This window comes from Helicoverpa zea, chromosome 29 (genome assembly GCF_022581195.2).
Source record: "Helicoverpa zea isolate HzStark_Cry1AcR chromosome 29, ilHelZeax1.1, whole genome shotgun sequence".
In the NCBI taxonomy this organism is placed as follows: domain Eukaryota; kingdom Metazoa; phylum Arthropoda; class Insecta; order Lepidoptera; family Noctuidae; genus Helicoverpa; species Helicoverpa zea.
This window is the reverse complement of record NC_061480.1, coordinates 3,520,547-3,541,034: the sequence shown is the minus strand read 5'-3', so window position 1 is coordinate 3,541,034 and position 20,488 is coordinate 3,520,547. Positions and strand designations below refer to the sequence as shown.

The 20,488-nt window shown below is 40.8% G+C and overlaps 2 protein-coding genes across 2 annotated transcripts; both read left to right on the top strand.

Moving 5' to 3' along the window:
- Nucleotides 1-3,951: 3,951 nt before the first annotated feature.
- On the top strand, nt 3,952-7,781 carry LOC124644324. Its single transcript, XM_047183626.1, has 3 exons — nt 3,952-4,253; nt 6,713-6,784; nt 7,379-7,781. The coding sequence occupies exons 1-3, from the start codon at nt 4,221-4,223 to the stop codon at nt 7,718-7,720; spliced, it is 447 nt and encodes a 148-aa protein (XP_047039582.1). The 5' UTR covers nt 3,952-4,220; the 3' UTR covers nt 7,721-7,781.
- A 1,424-nt stretch (nt 7,782-9,205) lies between these two features.
- LOC124644113 (zinc finger protein Xfin-like) lies at nt 9,206-19,857 on the top strand. The gene is made up of 12 exons (XM_047183334.1): nt 9,206-9,470; nt 10,370-11,276; nt 11,741-11,870; nt 12,368-12,435; nt 12,996-13,180; nt 13,936-14,138; nt 14,619-14,881; nt 15,274-15,367; nt 15,842-15,958; nt 16,470-16,662; nt 17,212-17,423; nt 18,564-19,857. Exons 2-12 carry the CDS (start codon nt 10,379-10,381, stop codon nt 19,135-19,137), a joined length of 2,937 nt encoding a protein of 978 aa, XP_047039290.1. The 5' UTR covers nt 9,206-9,470; nt 10,370-10,378; the 3' UTR covers nt 19,138-19,857.
- Nucleotides 19,858-20,488: the final 631 nt, after the last annotated feature.

The window sequence follows — 20,488 nt, the reverse complement described above, 5'->3', positions numbered from 1 at the left end:
ACAGGGGAGCCGCCAAGGACGAAGCACACATAGACACAAAGTAAGGGGGGATTCCGTCGGGTCCAGCGCCTTTTCGACGGTCTAGAGCTTTCATTTTATTAAGCAGGGTTTCAAAATCAATTCCCGGTGCAGTCAAAGGCAAACTGGATGTTAACAAGTTCTGCATGTATTCTGAAGGAGATGAAAGATGACTCACATTTTGGTCACTGTACATTGCAGAAAAATGAGCAGCAAACATTTCTGAAATACTGACGCCATCTGAAGATGATATGATGCCATCAGTCATTGTCAATGGATAAGAACTAGTTCCACCTCGTTTGTCCTTAATATAAGCCCAAAATCGTTTTGGATCCTTGGTTATGACAGTCTCCAGATCACTGACATACTTATGGTAACAAGTGGCAGCCATAACAGAGCATCGCTTACTCAGCAGTTTCAATTCAAGCTCATCCATGGGGTTTTTATAGATTCTATACCGCCGTCGTACCCTTTCCTTTTCCCTCAAAGTTCTTATTAGGTTTTTATCGAACCAAGGAGGATGAGTCTTATGTTTACGTACTACAGGGGGACTTTGCAATGCTATGATACTGTTAATTTTGTCGTAGAATATACTGAGCATATCATTCACATCATGCGTTTCGCCAAATAGTAGGGTCCAGTCGATCTCACTCAAGCTTTTATTAATGAAGTCATAATCCATTTTATGAAAGTTTACTCTTTTGTTATTGTTGTAAGGGAGTCTTGTATCATCGTGTGATTTTAAATTAATTTCAATAGGAGGATGAAAAGGGTCAATTACACTTAAGGGATTAGGAGCAGAACAAACAGAACCGGAACCGGAACTTAGGTTAGTCAACGCAAGGTCAAGTATGCGTCCTGACTTATTTGCTATATTGTTGAGTTGTATTAATTTGTTTATATGACTAAAATCAGTTAGCAGATGGCCTATACCCGGTGCCATATAACCACTGTCTGACTCACTTACCAAGTTCCAATCAATATTTCCTAAATTAAAGTCGCCAACTATACACAGCTTGGATCCTGACTGTTCAAGTATGGTATTACAGGAATCCAGGAAGTGTTCTAGGGCTAAACGAAGTACAGGTGGAGGCAAGTAAACCGCGCACACAGCCAGTTGACGGATAGACTTAGTAATTGAAACGTCTATAATTACCCACAAATCCTCGCAGTTGCTTTCCCATTGAGACATACGTTTAGAGTTAAACCTCTTTAATACGGCTATCAGAACACCCCCTCCATCCCTCTTTCCATTGCACCTATCTCGCCTGTAGACCACATAATATATCTATCATCAAATAACTCCGAACTCATCACAGCATCATTTAACCATGTCTCTGTTAATATTATTATGTCATAGTTTTCACAAGAAACTTGACGATAAAAATTAAGGCATTTAGTTCGTAAGCCCCGAGTATTTTGATAATATATTTTTATGTCCGAGAATGATAAATAATGTATATTTACTAAAAACATTGACTAATACAAAAAATATATATATATATATATATATAAATACTTAAACTAGCTTATCCAATGCATCCTTATTCCTGATCAGAATGTGTTCTGATTCCTGTGTCTTCCGCATGAATATTCGACCACCCCGTACCCAGACAAATTGATAACCGATTTCCTTGGCTTTCATCCTAGCGGCAGCATGGAGTGACTTGTTGGTGGTAGACAGATGTTCCATAATGAAGATCGGGGATTTAGGTCCAGTGTATCCCAAGTGGGTCGTATTTAATTTATTGTCTTTATTCGACTTGTTAAATTTCATTGTTGCGGCGAGAAATTGGTCTCGACTGCGGGGGGAGGCAAGCTGGACTACAACGGCACGCGGGCGGCCATTGCTGGCGTTTTGTTTTGCGACTCTTGTACAATGCTTAATATCGTTATCTTGAATGCCGCTTCCTACAATTTTAGATAATTGGGATACAATATCTATCAAATTTTCTTGCCTCTTCTCAGGTAGGCACTGAATTTCTACATTATTTGCCCGGGTCTGCTGTTCCAGTTGGTTTATGCGTGAAGATAAATCGCTCATACACACTCTCATCTCCGAGTTTTCTCTACGTAATTCTTTCATATTTTGCTCAGACGCTGTATACTTTTTGATATTGCTTATTCATAAAAGCCATTGAATTTTCCATGCTCTCCATTTGATCCAAAATTGGTTGCAACTGTTGGTTCAGGGTAAGTGTCATGTTTTCTATGAACTTGGCAAGCATCTCAGTTTGCGCCTTTTTAATTGATTCCTGAATAAGCTGACGAATGTCGTCGGGTGCTAAGACAACTTCAGTAGGCGCTTGTGGTGGAGAACCAACGGCAGGCCTTTTACTGCCTCTGGTAGTAGAGATATTACGTAAAGGAGTATTATCTGATTTGGCAAGCTTCGGTACCAGCTTTAGGCATTCTGGACAGTGCCACTCAGCAGGTAATTTATAATCAATAGGCAACGAAAGACAATTATAATGATATGCCTCAAGACATTTGACGCATTTAGCATGCTTTCCATTATCTGCCGCTTGGCCACAGCATCCCAATGACGGTCCAGAACTCAGCGACTTAACAGGACGATCTGCCATAATAATATCTCAACTTTTCGTCGTAAAGTAAACAAACGACTAAGATTTAAATAAAGTTAAAGGTGGGTAAATTCTTAACTTTTTGTAGCGATCTGTTGCTCTGCGCTGCGTTGAAATGACATCGGTCGCGAGAAAAATGACGTAAGCGCCGTGCGTAGCTCGTCACTTACGCGTTTCGTAGAATCACTTTGAAAATATTGTCCGAGACGGTGGATTGTAGCGTATTGCAAATGTTTTTTACAATGTTTATAGTATTAAAACACTTCACTCAATAAGTTCACAATGCAATCGTCCACTGTTAACTGTAACTTTGTATTTATAACCACAGGTGAGAATATAAGCGGTTTTTAACAATTTAAAACAATTTTAAACACGGAGCAAGTTGTACCGTGACGAAGCACTCGAGGGAAAAAAAAAAAAAAAAAAAAATGAAAAAAAAAAATAAAAAAATACATAACCCGATAGGACGGCAATCCGACCAGGGAATCGAACCCGAGACCTCGAACACAGCAGCCGCGCTTGCGACCACTAGACCAACGAGGCATTCAACAACATAAGTAAGACTCTCAAGTCATCATAAGTCATTTGTGTAACATATCCGTTTCCTGTACCGCCATCGTTCGAGATTTCCGTTTTCTGTAACTTTTCTTTCCTGTCAGTGTCTCCATATGCTGATGAGTACCAGTCTTCCCTCCTCCGTGATTTCGTTCTTGAGGTCCTGGGGCCCGATTATCCTATATTAATAATGTAAAAATTGAATAGAAATCGAATCGCAATATGATCGCAATATCAGGGGCCCGATTCTTCTAATTTTGACATGACATACGATTTACGTTCGACTCGGTTCGACTGAGATCCAATCCCGACTCGATTACGATTGAAGCGTATGTGGCATTCCGCTATTTTTTCTTTGAAATAAACGTTTTTATCCTTTTCTGTCATTCAATAATGAATCATTTTGTCTGCAAATCATTTACGATTGCAAAATGATTGTACAGCAAACTACCGTATAGAACAAAATCACCAAAATAGCAGACCAATCGCAAACTAATCGAATGTCATTGGAATACGATTGGTCTTATTTTAGTAGCAGAATGCCTGATAAGGTTAAAACTGCTATTGCGATCACATTGCGATTCAATTTCTATTCGATTTTGAGATTATTAACTTAGGAGAATCGGGCCCCTGGTAACACGAGATCAAGATCTTCCATCAGGTCAGCAGTGATGATGATGATGTGAAGACTCATGTAAGGAGATTAGCCAACTGCGCAGGACATATTATAGTGCACGCACATTTACTTAGACACAGGTGCACTCACTATTCCTTCACTCTCATAGCCCGATGGGACGACAATCCGACACCACCGGAGAGAGATCAAGCGCAGGTCAGCAGAAAGGAGGCCACAGTACATTTTTGACAGCAACCACAAATAATGCTCTCCAGAAAAAAAACTACAGTTGTCGGAGCCAAGCTGTCATGTCAAATTGTCAATAAAGGACGCAAAATTGTAGAAAAATTCAACGTTAATATGGGAGAAGTTAGTAGAATATTAGTGAAACATGTCTGATAGTAAATGTGTAACATTATACATTAATTTATTATTAACACTGAATCATGGAGTTTTCGACGGAAACTTGGCGTATCAAGGTACGATTCCCGCGGTTTCTCTCGGGCTCTGAAATACTGCTTCAATGGTCCTATAGAAAAGCGATTTATCTGTTTGTGAAATGGTCTTATCTCTTGGATACTTCATCATCTCTCGAGCCTTTTCCCAACTATGTTGGGGTCAGCTTCCAGTCCAACCGGATTCAGCTGAGTACCAGTGCTTTACAAGAAGCAACTGCCTATCTGACCTCCTCAACCCAGCTACCCGGGCAACCCGATACCCCTTGGTTAGACTGGCGTCAGACTTACTGGCTTCTGAAGTTCTGATTACCCGTAAAGAGTGCCAAGGACGTTCAATGACATCCGGCACCTACTTTTTAACGTGCCATCCGAAACATCTCTTGGATACTTAGATGTGCAAATAAGTTAGGAAATTTACAGCAAGACATAGCATTAAGAGTCTTTCAAATGATTTCGTTCACTGGCCTTTTACTAAGGGTTGGCTTTCAAAGTGGTGGGACTAGGGCATGCAATACCGGTTTACCGGTTTCGGTTTTACCGGTAAAACCACCCATTTTCGCGATTTTTAAATTACCGGTAAAAATAGTATGTAACCGGTAATTTACCGGTTTTTACGTTTTTGGGAAAAAATATAGCAATTGTTCATTTAACGTCAAATCTTCATTATGTAGCCTGAATATAATGTAATACTGCATACATTACATAATGTAAGAGTGTTAAAGTTGCTGTTTTTTAGAAAAGTAAACTTATGTGGCTCCTTAACTAACTCTAGATTAGATACAAATCTTCATACTCATCTTAATTTATAATATCTGAAAATTTTTTATTCATTCGGTTATTCTGATGTTCCTCATAGCCTTCAACTCATATTAGGTAAAAATGTAGCTTATGCTTATTTTATAGTTCGGCCATTCAGAGAATGCGTTCCTGACACGTCGCGATTGAACTGACGACGTAATAACATTCATTGATTATTGATATAATAATGTTGTTTTAATGCTCCTCAATTGTTAAAACGGTAAACAACCAGCAAAAATATTTTTATCGTAACTGCAACGCCATTGCAAAGTTACGTCGTCAGTTCAATCGCGACGTGTCAGGAACGCATTCTCTGAATGGCCGAACTATACCTACTGTATGACCTTACTGAGCAAGGGCTTTTACTTCACCACCATGCGGACAGCTCTGAGGACACGGTGGAGCACACGGTCCAGGTGTGCACTGCCTGGGAAGGGTACCGCCGTATCGTCATCGAGGCGATCGGCAGCGGCGACCTCTCGCGTCCGGTCCTGGTTCAAGCCATGGTCCTCATTGAATGGGAGGCCGTCGCCTCCTTCTGCGAAGCAGTCATGCTCGAGAAGGAGACGGCGGAGCGACTGCGAGTTCGCACCTCTCATCCCAGCCGCTGTAGTGGACCAGAAAGACACCACAGACGCTGAGTGCCGAGAGACTACTCCCTGCCACCGTAGGCGTCGGTCTGTGGGCGGTGAGTTCGGGTGGCTCATCGTTCCTCCGTCTGCATAGATGGACAACAGACCCGTGTTGGTGGTGCGCGTTGATCCACGCGCAGGGCCAAGACCTGCTGGGGCTGCGGGATTGTTCGAGAGAGGTACTGCAACCCTGGTCCATAAAATGCCTACGATTTACCATAAAAAAGGGCTTTCACGTCAATGAAAAAAATGTTTTTTTTTTTCACGGTAATTCTAAGCGTTTATCCCGTTTTGTGACGGGGTCCGCTTTCGGTATCTTCTTCCACTTTATTTTCCCTCTATCCAGGACATCTTCCTCTTCGAGTTCGTAGATTTTCATGTCATTCATTACGACACTCAACCACCACAGTTTCGGCCTGCCTCTGCGCCTTTGACCGGGTATATCGAGATTGAGTACATAACATTGGCGATGTATTCACGTAGTCTCCTTTTTACATTTGTAGGCGACATCGCGTACGGATGGTACTGACATGTTTTTTGTTACGGCCCACTTCACAAAAATGTTTACTACCTTATACCTTGTATTTTTATTTATTTTTTGCTTTTAGACTACCCAATCTTATTGTTATAATATCACATTTAAAAAAAATACAAAAATTACCGTTTTTATATATTTTTATTACCGAATTTTTACTTTACCGAAATTGCATGCCCTAGGTGGGACGCAGTCGAAGCGCCATTGTCGAACAACGTGAGCGTCATTTACGTAACATTGTCTTCCCGCGTTAGCTTGGTGATCCCGAGTGAGTTAACGTTATGTCAATTGGCCCCTGACCTCAGACTTACTTCCCAGTCACTCCCGGTAAGGGTGGTTGCTGGGCTTTCTGGCTTTTGACAACTCTAAACTTTCATCAGAGAGCTATTCAAAACACCCGGCTACTTATTGGGAAAAAAGTACCCACCCTTTGGACCAGCCTAGCAAAGCGCACCTTAACATTGGAGCGATGGTCACAAATCAATATAGAATTTAATAGTTTTTGTATTTTCCAGCATCCAAGGCACTGGATCCCCGTCAAACACGGCAAAGCGGATGAGAAAGAAAAATCACCATGTAAATTACGAGTAAGTTGCGTCAATGGCCATCCTTTCTCAATACCAGGGGCCTTAAGTTAATACAGCCTTATTGCCTTTATCCCTATTTAATTGGTCACAAAGTCTCCTACCGCACACTCATGCTCGTCTTTCCCACCTATTTTCTTCATTCTTCCGCATCAAATGCTTTTACTGATCAACGGGAATCAAGAACACCGATAGCCCACATAGTATAGCTCAGTACCACCACAGTTTACCACAGTTTTAGAGACATCTTGTCGTCCACGGCCGATTTCAACCACAGCGGCTGTTCTCATGTAAGCAGATCAGCCAGATGCTAAGGACATGTTATAGTGCAGACACAGGTGCACTCACTATTCCTTCACTCTAATAGCCTGATGGGAAGGCAATCCGACACGATCAGAGAGAGATCAGGCGCAGGACCGACATTAACGTGCTCTCCGATGCACGGGTGTATCAATCACCAACATCCAGACTATGGGCTGCTTTGTAAAAGTTTCTAAAACCCACAAAGCGATTTCGGCTCTACCCGAGATCTCGTGCACAGAGGTCGCGCTTGCGACCACTAGACCAACGAGGCACTAATAATAATGAACTCCACAGGCGAAAACAACAAAAGACACAGAGAAAGAAGAGAAGAGAAAGACAGCTTTAGCTCTGTGCTTCCTCTGCAAGAGAAAGAAGTTCATTCCGGTGCCCAAGGAACCATCCCTGCTCTCTCTGGCTACGACCCTCAATGACAGCTGCTGTCAATGCTGCCGGATCCTGGCATGTTACTTGAAGGAGGTTATCCAGTGCCTCTTCTGCATGATCAACTGTCGCATCCCCTGCATGCAGTTTGAAGAGCTATTCTGTGACCTGCTGGACGCGACTGGCTGTATGTTCACAGACTTCTTCAAGTTCATTCGCGCCTTCTTGAAGGTGTGCGTCGGGACTAAGGATTAGTTTATGTTCTGTCTTTGTGCTCGTTTTGTGGAAGCTGTGCGATAAATATGTTGGAATCTTGGGTTGTGTTTTATTTAGTAGTTAGTTTATTTGTGAAACCCTGGCTTGTCTGAGGGATTGTCCGCGTGATTTTCAGAAGGACATTGTGGGTCAGTAAGAGTCTGACACTCCCAGCGGGAGTCATTGGACGATTTCCCACTAGAAAAAAAGGGTCTTTATAGTTCGGCCATTCAGAGAATGCGTTCCTGACACGTCGCGATTGAACTGACGACGTAACTTTGCAATGGCGTTGCAGTTACGATAAAAATATTTTTGCTGGTTGTTTACCGTTTTAACAATTGAGGAGCATTAAAACAACATTATTATATCAATAATCAATGAATGTTATTACGTCGTCAGTTCAATCGCGACGTGTCAGGAACGCATTCTCTGAATGGCCGAACTATAGACATAATAAAAGTCGAGGAGCTTGTGGCATAAATCACGGTAATCGAGCGATTAAACAAAGGTCAAGTTGACCATCAATGTTAACAACAATGGTAGTCCGTGTTTGAAAGGCATTACGTGTCCTCCAATTTTGCATATTCACATGGGACCCAGTGAAAATGTAAGTGCTCGTTAAGTTAATGAGTACAAACGGGCCTTATTACATAACTAGCTTTTGCAGGCCTCTTACATAGGTTAGTACACGGAAGATACCGATGGGAGTCATAATACTTAGATATCATATCAGTTACCTATAATAGAATTATTAGCCATTACCATTGGAGGGTATGGTGCAAAGATTCAAATACTTAAATGAAGGTACTACTAAGTAAGTTTCCCTTTGTAAGGGCATCATTATATCACGAGTGAACAGGATGCATATCATCATCATCGTGCGTACATCTATCCGATATCTGAATGTGGACGATATAGATTTCTGTTTTCGTTGTCTTTTTAAATGGCAGTGTAGAAATCATTACTTATTTACTACTTTTATTTTTTTGGATTTGTTATATTTTGATGATTTTGAAACATTTTGATTACGGTATGGTATTTATGTTGTACTGTTTATTGTTACAAAGCAATACTCAACGTAAAGCGGAACGTAAATTATGATGACCTTGGCAGATTGACAGCAGTAAATAATGTTACTAGAAACAGAAATTTTGCCTGATATACATGTAAATTTCATATGAGTTAAACCATTCTAATAAACTAATGCCTATTCAACATAAGCTGCAAGTTAGAGAACCAAAACATGAGCTTATATTAAGTATTATTTGCTTCTGAGCACGGTTTTGATCTTTGATATACATATTTATTTTACTTTTCCTTTTAACCCATTTACTCAATAATTGACACATTTACAGTGATTATATTTTGAACTTTGTTCAAAATCAACGTTTACCTACTACATACATAAAACTATTATGTTTTTGGACCAAGCTTCGATGTAAATTTTATATAGAAGGGTGGTAAATTTAAATATAAATTGGCAACACTAAGCTGACGGCCATGGCAGTTTACCTAGTCACGCGAGAAAAAAAATGTGAATTTACGAATTGAATATTCTTTTGTTATAATTGACTTATTAAACTCTAAATAGTATTTTTCTCGTTATTCAAGGTGTGCATTACATGGCGCGTACGATGAACGTGTTACTGGAAGAGTTTCGGCGGCGAAACACAATGTATTTCTTCGTTAAAAACTAATTTGTGAATCGTGTAAAAAAAGTGTTTTTTTGTGCTCTTCGCCTCAACATCAGGTAAGTTTTTTATGCGTAGAGTATCGATTAGTACGTGAAACGACGTTCTGTGTCGTTTTATACGCCGTTTTAGCTTTAAAAGTGGTGAAAAAGCATATTTTTATGTCTTGTTTACATATAGTTGAGTGTACAGGTGCTCGAAAACACGTTGTTTTGGAATAATATTAAGTTCGTCGCTCGGAATGCGAGCAGTTCTCGCTGTGACGTCTCGTTATCAGTGTCCGTACTATCTGTAATATTATCTATCTTTAGTGTTTTCATTTAATAATACCACAATCATTGTCAATGGTGTTAAATTGGGACCTACAACAGTTTTGACTAATATACTAACTGTTATTCCACTTTGTTGTGTTTATGTACTATAAAAAAGAAAACAACATCACATTTTAAACTCAAATTTCTTATTTATTCAACCAATTTGTAGTTTGTTATTGACACTCAGTGTACACACTATTTTTGACAACCAGAATAGTAAAATGAATTTGTAATTTGTTGACAAAATATAGTAAGTAAACATCCTAAACATTACTGACAGAGCAAACACCAATGAATTTATAAATAATTGGGACATAAACGCGACACCTTCCCTTTCATTTGTCTGAAATGTTGGGAAATGAAAAGATATTGTGCCTTTAATTTAGGTGGTAGTATTAGTCTGAGACAGCTATTAACTAAAACTCAAAAACGTTTATTCAAATTAGACTGATAAATCAGCACTTTTTGAATGTCAAAAACAAAAGACAGCCCCCAAATCGCCTGCCCTTCATCACTTCCTATGTATTATTGCTGGAAAAAGTGGCGCAACAAACTCCCCAACAACGCATGTCTGTAACGTAGAAATCTTTTATATACATGTTATGTTATTTGCATATAAATAAAATATTTAATAACTATTGCAGGTCTTCAACATGAACCACACAGCGGCCACATTACAGGGTAACATGGACGTTGACCCGCTCAGTTCCTACGAGTACCCAACATACAATCCGTACCCAGCACCAACGTACCCGTACCCTAACAAGCTACAGTCCATGTACCAAGCGTACCACAACGCCAACTATGTCAACAACAGTTACCCACAGGAACCGTACCAAAATGATGTACCAACACAAAGTACTGAACAAATTTATGAAGATAAGAGTAAGACGGTACCAGAAAGTGTGGTGGAACCGAAACCGGTAGCCAGAAGAAAAAAGAAAGAGAAAAGTGGTCAAAAAAGTACTTACTGTTCGGAAAAAATTATGGATTCTTCATTCAAGTTCTATGGTTGTTCTATTTGTAATATTAGCTACACCGCACTACACGAATTAGATCAACATGTGACCGTACACAAAAATAGAATGACGAGTTACAGACTACGTTTAAGAAATCAATTTAAGAAGAAACAAATTAAAAAAGAGAAGAAGAAGTTAAAAAAATTGATTAAGGTTAAGAAGGAGAATTTCGATGATATTGAAATTAAGCCGGAGGACGGTTATATTGGGAACGAGAAGGCTTCAGAAGTTATTAGTAACGGTATCAATAATACGGAACAAAATATTGATGTTAATAATAGTATAGAACATGCAGACGGACAGACAGATTCTAACGCAGAAAATACTATTTCTAACAACACAACTACAGAACTCTCAAATGGAGGAAATACAGATAAAAATATTGAAGACAGTGTTAATAATATGAATGGAAAAGAAAATAGTATGGACGAGACAGAGATGAACAATTTAGAGAAAATATACAAGTGCTTTGCATGTCAAAAGCAATTTACTTTGAGTTACTACTTGAAACTACATGTTAGATCTCATACAGGTAAATACTTTCTTAATATTATAAACTTACCGTTGTCCCGCGGTTTCACCCGCGTCCCGTGGGAACTACTGCCCGTACCGAGATAAAATATAGCCTATGCTACTCAGCAAGAGTTTAGCTTTCCAACAGTGAAAGAATTTTTCAAATGAGTTCAGTGATTTTGGATCCTTTGGGTTCAAACAAAATATGATACCTATTTTTTTGAAAAGTATGGACTAGCTTCTGCCAACAGTCTCAACCGCGTCCCATGGAAACTAATCCACGCATTGCAGTATATTGTAGAGCAGACTACCCTATAGACCAAATGACACGTCATTGGAATACTATCAGTCTTAAATTAGAATGGCAGATAAGGAACTTCTATTGAATTTACATTGTTATCCAATTGTCACATTTTTATTATATTAATCAGGCCCCAGCTGTAATGGCCATTTATTTTGACACACAAACATACATATTTTCAGACGAGAAGCCCTACACTTGCAGTGCCTGCGGACAGTCATTCATAACAGCGAGCAAGCTCGGACGACACAACAAGCGTATACACCTCGCTCAGCGCTACCAGTGTCGCATCTGTTTCAAGATATACTCACGGTATGTACTCTGTGCACTGTGTACTGTGTACTGTGTACAAGCACGGACGACACAACAAGCGCATACACCTCGCTCAGCGCTACCAGTGTCGCATCTGCTTCAAGATATACTCACGGTATATACTCTGTGCACTGTGTACTTGTGTACTGTGTACTGTGTACAAGCTCGGACGACACAACAAGCGTATACACCTCGCTCAGCGCTACCAGTGTCGCATCTGCTTCAAGATATACTCACGGTATGTACTCTGTGCACTTGTCTTACTAAGAGGTATTGGGTTGTCCGGGTAACTGGGTTGAGGAGGTCAGATAGGCAGTCGCTCCTTGTGGCACACTGGTACTCAGCTGCATCCGGTTAGACTGGAAACCGACACCAACATAGTTGGGACAAAGCTCGGGAGATGATGATGAACTTCTTTGTGTACTGAGTACTTTACTGTATGTACCTAATTTGTGCAATATGTATTTTACGAAGTTGAAAGTATCTTTTTGTTACAGATTTGAGCTGCTGACTGCACACTTTGATAAAACTCATCCTGAAGACAAATTAGAAGGAGAGCCATATGGTATGTACTGTGTAGTCATTGTGTGTGTCAGTCTGTCATTTTATACTGTCTGTTATTAGTATATGTATGTATTTATTTGTTGGCTCGTGGCAAAGTAATAACCACACAGAACCGAAGGCCAAGCAACGCTTGGCGTGGATAGGTGACTATCTTGTCATGACGAGTTCTTGCCCAACTACGTTGGGGTCGGCCAGTCTAACCGCATGCAGCTGAGTACCAGTGTGCCACAAGAAGCGACTGCCTATCTGACCTCCTCAACCCAGTTTTATATTCCACTCAGATATTGGTAAGACTGGTTGTGAGACTTACTGGCTTCTGACTACCCCTAACGACTGCCAAAGATGTTCAAATGACAGCCGGGACCCACTAATTTAAATTGTCTTCCGTAATAAAGTTTCCCTGGTTCCATAATATATCTTTAGTTTTTTTTTCTTTTAAATAAAACTAGTTTTACGGATTTTATCGCGGTTATATAACTACTATTTAAACCCGAAGTTTCGGATCCTTTACAGCATCCATGGTCACGGACAGACTAATTACTTATTTTTTCTCTTTCATAGACTACAACGCAATCCTACCATATCTGAAAGAGTTAGAGGAGCAACTCCGCACAGCTGAGCAACCGGAAGAACCGGACTGCAAACCGGTAGGGACGGATAATAAGCCGGACGTGTCTGCCGGACTATGGGAGCAGACAGTCGGACCCTATGAAGTGCCTGTCATAGACTCCAGGGTCAAACAAGAGGTCAGTATTTAAAAGATTAAGTTACAGCCTTTTTATCATCCCACTGCTGGGCTGCGGCCTCCTCTCACACGGAGAAGGATTGAGTGTTAATCACGCGCGAGAGATGCGGCTTGCTGATTTCAGACTTTATAGTCCAGGTTTCCTCGAGATGTTTTTCTTCACCTTTTTATCAGCCTTGGTGTGTGTGTTTGTATGTACTTTCTAAGTATATCTTATACTTAGAAAGTACATACAAACTTAGAAGAGTTGCATTGGTACTTGCCTGACCTGGAATCGAACACACTCATACTTGAGAGGTTGGTTCTTTACCCACACACAAGGCTACCATGACTTTGGTCGAATGACTGTGGGTTCGATTCCAGGTCAGGTAAGTACTAATGCAACTTTATTGCGAAAATAGAAAAAAAAGGCATTTAAGGGATTTTTACATTGTTTTATAGATTAATCCTATTAATTACTACTTTTTTCAGTTTTTAGGGTTCCGTATCCAAAGGGTGAAACAGGACCCTAGTGTTTTCGCTCCTCTGTCCGTCTGTCACCAGGCTGTATCTCATGAACCGTGATAGTTAGAGAGTTGAAATTTTCAGATGATGTATTTCTGTTGCCGTTATAACAACAAATACTGAAAACTAGAAGAAAATAAATATTTTGGGGGGCTCCCATACAACAAACGTGATTTTTTTTATTGTTTTATAGATTAATCCTGTTTATTATTACTTTTTGAGTTTTTTTACCAATTTTTTTCATAATTTCAGTGTCAAGAAGAAGACCAGAAAGATTTGGTGCCGAAAATAGACAAAATAGACATAGTTATAGAGAACGTGAAGCTGGACTCCGACCTCGAGGTGAAGGTTAAGCAGGAGGTGTCTGATGATGACGGAGGGGTGGGAGGGGATGCGGATGAGGCGGGGGATGACGGGGATGCGGCGGATGCGTTCGATGTTAAAGGGGAGGATAGGTGAGTTAAAATAGCTAGTGTTTTTTTTAAATATGTTAAGTAAAGATGGTAAATAGATGCAGAAGATATTTTCATTCTATATACTGAAGCTGAAGACCTTGTTTTATTTTTCAACGTCAATCTCAGGAAAACTGATGCGTCGACATGAAAAATTATTTTAGTGTGAAAATGCTTATTTATCGAGGAAGCACTTTCTGAGGAAGGAAACTACTTCCCGCAGCCGGATAAAAACAAGCCTGTGCATACGTTAAAGTTCTTTATTTGAAAGAAAGAAATATTTATTGCTGTCAAGTTTCATCAAAATCCGGTCCACCATTTGCGCGTGAAGATGTAACATATAAACCTTCGCTTTTATAATTGACATCGAACATTTTTTCTTCAATCTCGGGCCGCCCATGACCGGTACAATTGCCGTTCCTTAGGGCTTAGGGTAGGCCTGCCTTCTGACTGACTGATAATGATGAATATAATTCCTTCCAGCACCTCAGACGAGGACTACTTCCCATCCAACACGTGGGCAGCTCCCCCCTCCCCCCCTCCCTGCTCCCCCCCACGTCGCGGGGCTGGTGGGGGTGGGGGTGGCCGCACGTGCCCCGTGTGCCACAAGCGAGTGTCCAGTGCCTCGTATATGCGCGTACACGCGAGGACGCACACGGGAGAGAGGCCGTACAAGTGTTATAAGTGTGGTCGGGGCTTTATCACGTCGAGCAAGATGCATAGGCATGTGCTGACTCATCAGACAGGTGAGTGGAAACTACCATGGTTATACAAAAACTACCATACGTAAATAAAAGTTACTACAACTAAAAAAAATCATTTTGGAAATCTAATATATGTACATAAAAACTACCCTGACTTATCAGTTCAGTTTTTAAAACTACCATAGGGAAGGAATAACTACCATAGTATTACGAAACCTACCGTGGTTAGTCGACTTCCTTTCAAAACTATCACAAGTGCGCAAAAACTACCAGGCTAAATGATAATGGATTTGACCGGTGTATAAACTACCATTGCTAATAAACTCACTTATAAAAACTACCATCACCCAATTAAATCATTTTTACAAAACTACCACACCACAGATATACAAAAACTACCATGGTATAATGAAACTCAACATAATTTATTCTAGATAAAGGTGAGGACACAAAGGTAGAGCCTGAAACAGAAACGGCTGACGATCAGCCGACTGACATCCCCGCGGCCGAAGACGACGGCGATACCAAGTGAGTACACTACTTTTTATCATCTGGCTAGCCTTTTCCCAACTATGTTGGGGTCGGCTTCCAGTCTAACTGGATGCAGCTGAGTAGCAGTGTGCCACAAGGAGCCAATGCCTATCTGACCTCCTCAACCCAGTCACCCGGACAACCCGATACTCCTAGGTTAGACCGGTGTCAGACTAACTGACTTCTGACTACTCGTAACGACTGCCAAGGATGTTCAATGACAGCCGGGACCTACAGTTTAACGTGCCATCCGAAACACAGTCATTGGTGTCCAAGATATACTTAGAAAGTACATACAAACTTAGAAGAGTTGCATTGGTACTTGCCTGACCTGGAATCGAATACACACTCATACTTGAGAGGTTGGTTCTTTACCCACTAGGCCACCACAACATTTCGAAGTCTTAACCGACTTCCCAAAAAGGAGGAGGTTTTCAATTCTATTATTTTTAAGAAAATTGATTCTTTTAGGCCAGCTAAGAAGAAATCTAAGATGAAATCCAAGTTAACCAAAGCTAAGAGTACAGAAGAGAAACCGCGACGCAAACATCAGAAGCGGCCCCACGCCTGCGAGTACTGCAACCAGAAGTAAGTGTATACACTGCCGACACTAGTGTCTAGTGTCATAACGAGTAGACTATAGTCTTATTCGATAAATGGGCTATCTATCACTGAAAAAATTTTTCAAATCCGACCAGTAGTTCTAGAGATCAGACCGTATAGGATATTCCTGTTTTCCGCTAACGGTTCCACCCAACGTCCCTCGTCATCATCCCGTGAGAACTACCTCCATCCAGGTTCTTTCAGCTGAACATGTTGGAGGGGCACAGTCGATCTTTAAAAACTACCATAGTTGTACAAAAACTACCATGATGAATCAGATCAATTTTTACAACTACCATAGGTATACAAAAACTACCATAGTATTACGAAACCTACCATGGTCAGTAATCTTTGTTTACAAAACTACCACCGGTATGTAAAAACTACTATTGCTAATAAACTCAGTAATAAAAACTATTATTACTACTTTTTTTCGTATGTGGTGTTTCAATCTCTAAACGTACAGATATCTTATAGAAATCCACCTCCTATCCAGGTTCCTTCACCTGAACATGTTAGAAGTACACCGGCAGTCGCACGCGGGCGAAGCCCGAGTGCTCCGCTGTCAGTACTGCCTGGAGGCCTGCGACGACGCCGCCGCCCGCGCCGAGCACGAGGCCACGCACGCGGGGCCGAAGCCCTATCTGTGCACTATATGTGGGAAGCAGTATAAGAAGAGGGAGACTATGGTGAGTGGAAACTTTGTAGAATGGAGTTAAATATTTGCGGTTTCTTCGCGTTTCTAAGTTTCTAGATATTTTTTCTGATTCTGGACTATCTGTGTACGTAAATGTCATTTATATTCGTTTAGTAGTTTGAGCGTGACAGCACGACAGATATAATTACTTTTGCATTTAAATTATTATAAAGTAATAACTAACTGTTACCCGCGGTTTAACCTGCGTCCTGTAGGAATTACTGCCTGTACCGGATAACAATAGTCTATGTGTATTTTACTCGGGTACAGTCTTAATTCTCAAATGTGAATGAATTTTTCAAGTTCGTTCTGTAGTTCCGAAACATTTTAGGTACAAACTAAGAAACAAATGTTTCCTCTTTATTGGCTGTGTTCAAATCGAGCCCTCGAATGTATGAACACATTGGTGCGACTTCGCTTTGATCCGACGCGTTTTGACACTGCGCTTTTGTCGATTAACTCTTTGGATAGCTCTGTATTTGCGTTCATATTGCGCACTATATACCCTTAGGCCTATATAATAACCAGCGTCCCCCCCTAGGTGTACCACCGCAAGCGCCACTCGCCGGACAAGGAGCTGGTGTGCGAGGTGTGCAGCGCGCGGTTCAGCGCGGCGTGCAAGCTGGCGGCGCACATGGCCACGCACCGCGCGGCGCGCTTCGTGCTGCGCTACGAGTGCCCCGTGTGCGCGCACATGTTCCACACGCGCTACCACGTGCGCATGCACCTCAACACGCACCAGAGGGAGGGACTGTGAGTATAAGCTTGCTTTATATCTCATTATTTGCCGAGCCTTTTTCCAACTATGTTGGGATCGGCTTCCAGTCTAACCGCATGCAGCTGAGTACCAGTGTGCCACAAGGAGCGACTGCCTATCTGACCTCCTCAACCCAGTTACCCGGGCACCCCAATACAATACCCCTTGGTTAGACTGGTGTCAGACTTATTGGCTTCTGACTACTCGTAACGACTGCCAAGGATGTTCAATGACAGCCGGGACCTACAGTTTAACGTGCCATCCGAAACACAGTCATTGGTATCTAAGATATACTTAGAAAGTACATACAAACTTAGAAAAAATGCATTGGTACTTGCCAAACCTGGAATCGAACACACGCCCTAATATTCTAGGTTAGCTCTTTACCCACTAGACCACCACGACTCCAAAGCACTATTTATTTATTTATTTAATAATAAGGTGCACCAAGGTGTGCTGTTACAAGAATGGATAAAGTGAGGAATGATTACATTAGAGGAAGTCTGAAAGTAGCGCCAGTTACAGAAAAGATGAGAAGTAGAAGATTGTCGTGGTATGGGCATGTAATGAAGAGAGAAACACACAAAATGTGTGCTAAGTATGAATATAGATGGATGGAGAGGAAGAGGAAGACCTAAGAAAAGATGGATGGATTGCCTGAAAGATGACATGAATAGGAAGGGAGTGAGTGTCAGTATGACGAGTGACAGGGGAAAATGGAAGAAAATGACATATTGCGCCGACCCCAAGTAAAATTTGGGAACAGGGCAGGAGAAAGAAGAATAAGGTGCACCAACGACATTTTTACAAATTAACTTATGTTAACATCTATCCTCCATATAGTGCAAAAACGTCACTTCAAGGCGAACACACCATTCACTTGGAAAGTTACAATTAGATTAGATTTAGATTTAATTACATTATATTGCATCACATTATGTGGATATGTTTCATCATCCCTTACCATTGTTACCATGCTCCAGAGTAGTCCGTCCCACTGTATCTGCGGGGTTCACTGGGCAAGACCATATTTGGGCAAGTCAAGTTCCAAGCATTCTTCGCAGCCAATTTTCAGACTTCTTTAAAAAAAAATTACCTCATCTTCTCTTCTCTTTATACAATTTCTATCATTCCAGAATTCTAGAAGAAAACCGCAGCGAAGTGCTCGCAATGGTGCTGCAAAACGCTCGCAAAATACCCAAACAGGGCGACGCCCCCCAGCTGACGGACACCATGCCGACGGACGAGCGATCCCGCGTGTGCAACATATGTGGCGAAGTGTTCCACCACTTCTACTATCTAGAGGAACATCTGAAGAGTCACGGCTCCCGAATAGCCATCACAGATATCGACAAACCAGAAGATAAAAAATACATCTGTGAAATTTGCAACAAAGGATTCAAGTTACACTATTACTTAAAACTACACTTATTCACACACTCTAAAGAAAAGCCCTTTATTTGCCAACAGTGCGGAAAAGGGTTCATAACGAAAGGGAAACTTAAAAGACACTTAGAGACCCACACGGGTCTTAAAAAATACCAATGTCATATTTGTTATAAGTTCTTCACTCGACCTAGCTACTTAAGGATACATATAAGAACTATTCACGGGACGCAGGATTATAACTTTAGGTTTGACAAGAGCTATGGGTTAGGCTTGTCAATGTCAGCGGGACCGATGTCAGATGTCAGTCAGAATAGTGTATGAAGTTTCTTGCCCAAGTGCCCACTGCTGGGCTAGGTATGTTAAAAACATTGAGATACAAAAACCCAAGATGCACAGTCTCGAATAACAGTGACGCTCGAAAGTGTCCCCGAACACTAATTCTGTCTCTTTCTGTAAGGTACAAGCATATGTTATTGCAGTTAAAGTCGTTATTAGTATAGCAATAAAATGTAGTTAAAGCAATAAAATTGTACGGCCGAAGTGGTCGGCTAGGACAAAGAAAATGAGCGCACAATTCTGAATGTTGCGCTCATTTGGTGAGGATGTTTTTGAGACGTTGAGTGTGCATCTTGGGTTTTTTGTATTATCAATGTTTAAAAGGAAATATGTTTTAAAATTGGTGTGTGAATACGTAAAACGTATTTTTGATGTTCAATATAATAATAGGAAGATTTTAACGGTGGGCAATAAAGTGCCCAACAGTGGGCAAGATTTTATCAAAAATTGTGGTATTAAAATACAGGTTTCGGGCATAGGTCAACCGTGCATAATAATTTATTTTATAGATAGTTAATTCGGAGGGAAAACTTAATTTTAATGTTTTTTTTTTTTAATAAATACCTCTTTTATTGTATACAGGGAGTGTCCCATTGAGTGTAGAAGTGACATCACTTATTTTAAAACGAAATTATTATCGATACTGTGTACATGACGATAGAATGTAAAATTGATTAACACAATTTTATGTTTAAAACAGTTCATTAAAAAATCATTATTTTATTTATTTGATATGTCCTCACAATCCTGTGAATTAGGTTTTTTATGTCATGAACAGATTTTAGACAGTAATTTTATTCAAATATTTACATAATATTTACATTAATTTTAAAAATTAAAAATAAACTTATATATACAACTTAAAACTAATACATAGCATCAAAAAATTGCTCCTCATCGCTGTCACCGGGTAATGTACCCAGAAGGCTGGCAGCATTGCCACGTTGGATGGCAATGCTCAACCTCTGTGCGAAATAAAAGCCAGCCCTTGGGTCACGAGAAGTGTCAACAAGGCGCTTAGAAATTTCCTTTGCAAGCGCGTGAGCACTCGGACCCCACGGCCCGAGAGTTTCAACCCCAAACGGCTCAAACATGTAATTCCCGATAAGGCTACTATATTTGCGCCGTTTGAGGTCTTCTGCTTGTGAAGCGGCGGAGCCGACACAACACGCAGTTCTAGGAAGATGGGATGGCGCAAGAGTGTCGACGCAGGTCGCGTCCCACACTAAAGTCCTACCCATCTTCCACGGAAATAGCGACATGCCGTCTGGTCTCTTGCCATCGTCGCGTGCCAAACCATTTGGTTCAAGTACGGCTGGCACGCCGACGGCAACAA

Coding starts and splice junctions, on each gene's coding strand:
- LOC124644324 (XM_047183626.1), top strand. CDS start 4,221: ATGGAGTTTTCGACGGAAACTTGGCGTATCAAG. Junction 4,254..6,712: donor CGGAAACTTGGCGTATCAAG/GTACGATTCCCG, acceptor TGTATTTTCCAG/CATCCAAGGCACTGGATCCC. Junction 6,785..7,378: donor AATCACCATGTAAATTACGA/GTAAGTTGCGTC, acceptor TGAACTCCACAG/GCGAAAACAACAAAAGACAC.
- LOC124644113 (XM_047183334.1), top strand. CDS start 10,379: ATGAACCACACAGCGGCCACATTACAGGGTAACATGGACGTTGACCCG. Junction 11,871..12,367: donor TGTTTCAAGATATACTCACG/GTATGTACTCTG, acceptor TTTTTGTTACAG/ATTTGAGCTGCTGACTGCAC. Junction 15,368..15,841: donor GAAGACGACGGCGATACCAA/GTGAGTACACTA, acceptor TGATTCTTTTAG/GCCAGCTAAGAAGAAATCTA.